Source organism: Apium graveolens, chromosome 6 (assembly GCF_009905375.1).
Source record: "Apium graveolens cultivar Ventura chromosome 6, ASM990537v1, whole genome shotgun sequence".
Lineage (NCBI taxonomy): Eukaryota > Viridiplantae > Streptophyta > Magnoliopsida > Apiales > Apiaceae > Apium > Apium graveolens.
Genome location: NC_133652.1, coordinates 6379562 through 6387644, shown reverse-complemented (window position 1 = coordinate 6387644; position 8083 = coordinate 6379562). Strand labels below are relative to the sequence as shown.

General features: G+C 32.2%; 1 protein-coding gene across 2 annotated transcripts; it reads right to left on the bottom strand.

Moving 5' to 3' along the window:
- Nucleotides 1-2646: 2646 nt before the first annotated feature.
- LOC141664199 (uncharacterized) lies at nucleotides 2647-7598 on the bottom strand. Of its 2 annotated transcripts, none has more exons than XM_074470102.1 (10): nucleotides 7505-7598; nucleotides 7262-7399; nucleotides 7054-7150; nucleotides 6880-6968; nucleotides 6658-6780; nucleotides 6385-6576; nucleotides 6142-6296; nucleotides 5969-6050; nucleotides 3059-3190; nucleotides 2647-2911 (listed from the first exon to the last, which is right to left on the bottom strand). In XM_074470102.1, exons 2-10 carry the CDS (start codon nucleotides 7385-7387, stop codon nucleotides 2795-2797), a joined length of 1113 nt encoding a protein of 370 aa, XP_074326203.1. In that variant the 5' UTR covers nucleotides 7388-7399; nucleotides 7505-7598; the 3' UTR covers nucleotides 2647-2794. The 2 variants fall into 2 exon arrangements, with proteins under 2 accessions (XP_074326203.1, XP_074326204.1); XM_074470103.1 differs by having other exon boundaries at nucleotides 6715-6780.
- Between the last annotated feature and the right edge of the window lie 485 nt (nucleotides 7599-8083).

Genomic DNA, 8083 nt, shown 5'->3' with positions numbered 1-8083 from the left:
TAGTTTTAATTTATCAAACAGAAATTATTGCATTCTCTATTATTATTATTATTATTATTATTATTATTATTATTATTATTATTATTATTATTATTATTATTATTATTATGTCTGCGTTTACCAGGTTGAGGTTGATGTGGAAGTTTTGCCATCTAATGCTTTTATAAAGTTAGAAAGTGATCAATTTTTAAAAGATACTTTGAGGAGTACATTCTCAGAAACTCAACCTCTAGAAGATACTTTGGGGAGGACATTCGTGGCATTTAAGCTGAATGAGCTAGTTCCAAAAGCAACGTTCTCAAGTAATTGGAAGGAAGAGAAAAAGGTATAAATTAATAATAGTCGTTTGTTTGTTTTTTATTTTCTTTTCAATTAACCATATTTCCGTACTATCTTATATATGCATGTATTGATTAATTTCAGGAGGATGCAGAAAAAAGCTATCCTACAGTATTCTATCCTCCAGAATTAGATGTTTTGGAGATGAAGTCAAAAGATTTTTTTAGGAGTGTGGGAAATAAAAAGTTTTATGAGACACGGGAGACTCTGAAATCCAAAGATGGGAGTTATGTTTATAATTATATTCATCAGACTCTTTTTGCTGAAAAGACACTAGATCAAGCCACAACTGAGCTAGAAGGATTATTCAACATGAAGGTTGGGAACATTTCTTCCTTTTTTTTTTGTAAAAAATGAAAAAAATATTGATGGTACCTGTTAGGTTGTTTAATTTCTGATTGCTTTTGGTAAAAAAACGGTTTTTCTTATAATTTGTTTATATGCTATATACAGGTTGAGCACGATCAGGTAAATCCCAAGGGTCGGTCACCATTTCAAAAAGCCCCCGGCAAAAAGCCATCAACAGCCACGAAAGCAAAGAGAAATGTAAAACTGATATATGGGAAATACCTCAACAAATTTGAAGTGTTTGTCGCTGTCACTTTCACTCTGAATGATGAAACTAAACTCGTTCAGAAAACAGAACTTTCTGTCGTTTGTGAAGGACTAATTTGCAATTGTGTCATTGTTGATGAGATATTAAAAGACTGGAAAAGAGTCTAACTGATCATGCCGGGATGGATTCTAACCTGCGGTCGATTGCATGAATCTTGCTTTTGTACCTAGCTATTTGGAATTTTTGTATATTTTGATCTATGCACTATATAGTTTATTTTACCTGTCCGCACAAGGAGTTGGGTTGTTTTCTTTGTTGACCAGCAGCTTTGATACCCTGTATTCTCCTATCAACCTGCATCACTTTAATTGTAGAGCTGAATCCCCATGGTGAATTTGTTGTTGTAGTGGTGTGTGTGAAGTCTGTAAGAGCACCCTCAATATTGGGTCACTTGGCTTCTCGAGTTCGAACAAGAAAATATGCTCATTAAGTTTATCGACTCGATCTGAGGTTTACAAGTGGTCGACTCGAATTCGACTCGAGATTGACTCGAGATCGACTCGACTCGTACGTTATACTCGACTCGGTAAGCAATATGTATAAAAAAATCTAAATATATACACGAGCATGCTCTATTCTAATATTTTCTTCAAATACACTATTATCTTCGACAACTTCTATATTTCTATATGCACTTTTGATTTTCTTACTTTCATTTCTGAAATGTTTGAGAGATAAATTCAATCAATTAACACAACAAAGTGTCAATTTATAAACTAAAATGAAATCATAAATCTACATAACTCAATTTTGAAAGTAAGAAGCAAGAAAAAACTCAAATTCAAACTCGTTAAGGATATAATAAAACTAACTTTAATATTAACTAACGTAAAATTAGGATGTTGTTTCACAAAATCAAACTTAAAAGACAAAGATAATATAAATTATTGAAATGATTTTGAAGTGGTCCAGCCCACCATCGTAGGCCTGACCACATTTCTCTTCTCTTCTTCAATGAAAATGGGTCTTAAATTTTAGCCACTTTCACTTTACGTGGATCAAGAAGTCAAGTAATCCCCAGTATTAGAGATGCTCTTACAGGCTTCACACACACCACTGGGTGAATTTGTTGTCAGTGTGGTGAATTATTGGGTGAGCTTGACCACAATTTTATTAAACCTGTTTAACGTCAGTATTATCTGGGACAACTTCTATATGCACTTTTGATTTTCTTACTTTCATTTCAACTCTTAAATGTTCGAGAGATAGATTCAATCAATTAACACAACAAAGTGACAATTTATAAACTAAAACGAAATCCTAAACCTGCATAACTCAATTTTGAAAGCAAGAAGAAAAAACTCAAACTCGAATTCTAATTGTGAAAAAAGTCCAATTTTTTTAAAAAAAAATTAATGACCAACTTGAACTTGACTCGAATTCGACTCGACTCGAAAAGTTCCTGAACAACTCGAACTCGACTCGGTTGTTAACGAACTCGAGTTCGAACATTAAAATCTGATCGTTAAAATTTTCGAACTCGACTCGACTCGTTAAGAAAAAAACTCGAACTCGTTAAGAAAAAAGCTCAACTCGACTCGGTTCGTTTACGACTTCAAAGAATTACACAAATGAACTTATATCCCAGAGATTACACAAAAGACTCTATACAACCTGATTTTCACTTCATTACACACGATATAAAAGCATCACACATTGAAAAACAAAAAAACACTGTGCTAAGCCAGATATAAATTATTTTCTGGATTACAAAAATGTTTTATTTAATTGATTTCAGAAGAAAACCAAGAATGTGTGTAAACTTAAAAATGCTAATATTCAGGTAATCCAATATGCTTTGCATTGTAACATCTCTCATCCATTCTCTGCTCTCTTCAGCTATATATCACCGTAGAAGACATTACAAATTGTGCATGCAGCCTCCGACCTTACTTTAATATCATCCGCTTCAAGGAGTTTTGAGAGATAATCCCTCACTCTGGCTTTGTCCATATTCTGCTAATTCCAGTTACAAGATTAGGTAGATGCAGCAAATCAAATACAGTAGAATTTACATCTATACGACTAAACATGAACGAAGTCATCCAAAAAATCAAAAATAAATCAAACAAAATGGTAAAATTCTTTAAGAACAAAACAGACGTTTATAAATATTCCGCCTTTAACTGCTAACTTCGAAATAATGCGACAAACTTCCTTCTGAAAAGTTTTAGGTTTACGACATATTTCACTCCAGTCGAGGTATTGTAGAAACTTGTGCTTTTTGATCAAGATCTGCAAGAATGAGTAGTTCATTAGAGACTAGACAGAGAACTCATGAACATATGCAGGTATAATTAGAAACTATTTTTAACTCTAAGTATATTCGAATATTGACACTTCAACAAGATTTTTGTTGATTATATAATATTGTTAACTTCAAAATTTTGACAACAACGTATTTGTATTTTTTAAATATCTTAAATTTCAAAAAAAAAATCCTAAACAATTCACACACAGTTTTCAAACAACATTCTTCATCAAAGAAGAACCAAAGGGCTTTAGCCCAGCATTTATCCTTCCTCCTCAACTTAAGGCGTGTCCCTCAGCAACATGTCCGTGATATTTTTATTTCCTGAAACTTCTGTATATCGGTGCATGGCTGCGAGGGGAGTCGAAGAAAGAGGATGTGATAAAAGTCCAAGATTCAGTGCACAGAGCATCATGTTTAAGGATTTAAAATCTTGTGTTTTCACACTGAAGCACATTACCCAAACATTATTCTTTTTTTAATAGTTGGAGAAATTGACTAGAAAAAAAGAAGATAAGATCTTTCATGGCAAGCCACAAGGAGCTATCTACAATTAATCTACTATGAAGACTGTAGGTAGAAAGCATCCAAGCTCATGTGTTTAATCTAGAAGTAGAATAACCCAGCAATACTTGAGTTCAACTGGTGAAATATTGTAGACAATCACCAGCGTGCCGATATTCTCAAATTAATATATATGCTGGTAGAGATTACAAAGCAAACCTCAAATACTTTGCTATTAAAAAATAACCCTTTAGTTTCTTGTTTTGCATTTGATAAACATAGTCCTCATCAGAAAAGCGGCCTCCTAACATTATCATTCAAATTAGTATTACATATTTATTTGGTTAGATTTATTTATTTAGGAAGAGTGGGTAGTTTCTGCTTCTGCATAGTCTTAGTGGTAGGGATGGCAAAATAATCCGATCCGACGGATACCCAATCCGGAACCTGAAATTTTGGATTTACCGAACCCGGTTTTTTGGATTTGGATTTGGATATGGATTTAATTTTTAAACCCGAAAATTTTTGGATTTGGATTTGGATATTAGGTATACCGATCTGAAACCCGATCCGAAATCCGAAACTCTATCCGAACCCGATCCGAACCCGAAATCCGAAAAAAACCCGAATTATTATATATATATATGTTAAATATATATATATATAATATTAGAATTTTATATATTACACATTATAATATTATATAATATATCTATATTATAATATACATTATACATATTATTATATAATTTTTTGAACATATATTTTTATATTTATGTTAAATATTAACTAATTATAAAGTTTAATGAAATATAATTATTCAATCATTCAAACGGGTGATAATCTTTATAAGGTTAACAAAACATCTATTACTAATAAATCTAAAAAAATGGGTATCAATTAAGTTGATTTTTTAAATATTAGTTATACCTATAATAACACAATTAATAATGTGGTGGAGTGGTTGAAGATGATACGTTAATACTCTTTCTACAAGTCGCGTGTTCAATCTCAAGCACTTGAAATATCAATAATTACAAATTTTCATATTTTGGGTTCATGTTTCGGGTTCAGGTACGAATATCCAATTCAAAAAAATTTTGGGTTTCGGGTATACCCGAATCCGATCCGAAATCCGATGGATCGGGTTCGGGTATTCATTTTCGGGTATTTTTCGGGTTCGGGTCGGGTTCGGGTATGGATAAAATTTTCGGGTTTGGATATGAATTCTGCAATACCCGACCCGATCCGGCCCGATTGCCATCCCTACTTAGTGGCCATAGGAATTAGTAGTTATCATGTTACCTATGTATAAGGTCGTTCAGGATGTACCCAGGGAGAAATTGAAATTAAACTAGCGGTCATTACACGTTATCATGCAAAAAATGAGTATTTATTTAGCACAATCATTTACACTTGAGGGGGACCTATCAACAAGAGTTGTTAATCAACTTTACTAAGTTCACACAAAAAAGTAGGTAGAACCCAGCAGATGGTCGCCATATATTTAACTGTTGAAGTTATAAAGATTTTGTTACTTTTAGAAAGTTATTGGGTTTAGACAAGTATATAAGAAAAAGAGTTATTTGCAAAATGCATCCCCCTATTTTGGCCAAAATGCGTTTTTTACCTATACTTTATATAACTACACTTTGCATCCCCTAACTATTTTTGGCGCGACAAATTACATCCTTTTCGTTAAATTTGTTAAAATTCTCATTTTAGGAAATTAAAATATTTAATTATAATTATATTATTATTAAAGCTTTTTGACCCTCTAAATGATACTTTTCAAAAAAATTTAAAGAACAGAAGTTGTAGAGAACCAAAAAATCTTTTCAAAATAATAACATTAAAAAATTATCAAAAATTTTACGAACCAAAATTAAATTAAATCTATACTTAATGAATTTATTAAAAAGAATTATAAAAAAGAATATTTCAGTTTTGAACCTTTTTATTTCAGGAAGATCTTTTCATTCCCTACAACTTTCATTCTTTAATTTTTTTCAGAATGTATCGTTTAGAGGGTTAAAAACCTTAATTAAAAATTTAAAAATAATTAAATATTTTAATTTCCTAAAATACCCCTGAGAATTTTGACAAAATTAACGAAAAGGGTGCAATTTGTCGCGCCAAAAATAGTTAGGGGATGCAAAGTGCAGTTATATAAAGTATAGGTAAAAAACGCATTTGGGCCAAAACAGGGGATGCATTTTGCAAATAACTCTAAGAAAAAGTACATCAATTGCCCATACCTCAATATGGGAAGAATTTCCTGATTCCACAATATATGCAACTACTTCAAATGCAGAATAGGCAGCCATATTATTCCAGTACCTGAAGCATCTCAGCAGAAATAACCGGCCGTATCAACTAGAAAATTGCAGGAAGACAAAGCCACGAGAGAAAATAGACCAATTCCACTTACCCGATAAATAAAATTAGATTTTTACAGATTTCTCCTTCATTTATCCAACTTTCAACTGCAATTGATAGAAGTGCATAGCATGCTCTCACCATATATCGAACTTCAGACTCCCTAATTTGAAGGATCTTGTCCAAAATGGGTACAACTAAATGTACCTACAAATCATCAAATTGTTAAAATTATATTAATAGTTTTAAATGGATTCACGGGAAAAGAGATCTGGAAAAGTAGAGAGCTTATAACCTTATGAGAAGGAATTTTTACTTGACAAACAACTAGCGCCAGAAACTTGGCCAGTTCCTGGATGATCTGGAGATTAGGATAATTAATAGGATCCACATGAATTGCAAGTGCACCTTCTAAAGCACCCTTTTCAATCATATAGCTTGCATAATCAGCGGAAACACGGGCCAAGCGTGTCAATGTTTTCAATGCCTAAATAGTTACATAGTATATCCAATTATACACAATCATTCGCAATAACCAAAATGAATAAAATGACTGAGTAAAGATTACAGGAATGGATATCATATCACAATCATCAGACATGAGCTTCACAAGAACTTTAATTGCCTTCTCTTTCATACCAACGCTGCATTCATCAAAATTTGCAAATCCCAGGATGAAAGCAGCCGATCCCTAAAATAGAAGTCCAAAACAGTTCCAGAGATGAGCCCATGATATTGAAAAGTATATTACTAACATTTAGATAGTACAGAATGCATCGAAATATCGAACCTTGGTTGTGGTTTCTTTATTACCGTCGACCAGGACTTCAACAAGGCGCTCAAAAACCAAAGGTTTCAGACCAGCAACTAGGTTTGGCTCTGTTGGTCAAATGCTAATCAGGATAGATTCAATGGAATTAATTAGCAGAATAAATAGAAGAAAATAATAACAACAGTCCTTAACCTCCAATAATCATATCTTCTATCTTTTGTATAGCAGCAAAGTCCTCCTCGTCGTCGGACTCCACCAATTGTTTAACATAATCATCGAGAATTTTAATCTGAATTTATTAAACATGTAAGAGATCCTATCAAACAACAGTATTCTTTCACATTATTATAACTTGAAAATCTAAGAAAAAGCACACTTTTTATAAATTAGGGTTACATACCTTTCTTCGAAGACCAGCCTCGACAATATGCCCCGTCTTTTCATGTTTCAGTACCACCTTCGATTCTTCTTCTCGTTCGTAATCGAAAAGCAGGCTTTCTCTTTTACAATGATGGCTGAGCAACATACCGAGCAAACCCTAAACACAAATATATCAAACGCAATTCCCCAAATACACTAATTAAGCTAATTCAAGAAAATATAATTACAAAAACACTGAAAGAATAATTATACGAAGATTCACCTGTTCTTATGATCCGCTAAAAGGATATATTGAATGCTGTTGTAGTAGTTTGTAATTGTGTTTCTCACGCGAGAGAAAGATAGAGAGATCGAGTGACAATTCGTTGGATATATATACGGGATAAAAATCAATTTTAGAATAGAAATCAGAAATCAAATATTTTTTTTATAAAAATTATTTCGAAATATTACATATATGATATTCAAATCGATCATTAAAAGATATTGTAGAAAAATACGTTGAAGTCAGAATTTTAAAAAAAATATCGTTTGGTGGGAAAAATCAAATTAAAAACGGAAGGAAAATGCTGGGATTGTGTGCGAAAAAGTGTAGATTAGTTGGGTGTTGTGCTTTTGGGGGCACCATTACATTAGATTGATCTAATGATTTAAATTAGTTTCTAATTTCTATTTTAATTTTGACTACTCTAATAAAAACCAATTTTAGAATATAAACTATAAACCAGATAATTTTTTTAAAAAAAATTACTTTGAAATATAACACATATGGTATGCAAATCGATCGTTGAGAGATGGAGAAAAATACAATGAAATCGGATTTAAAAAAAATTATCGTTTG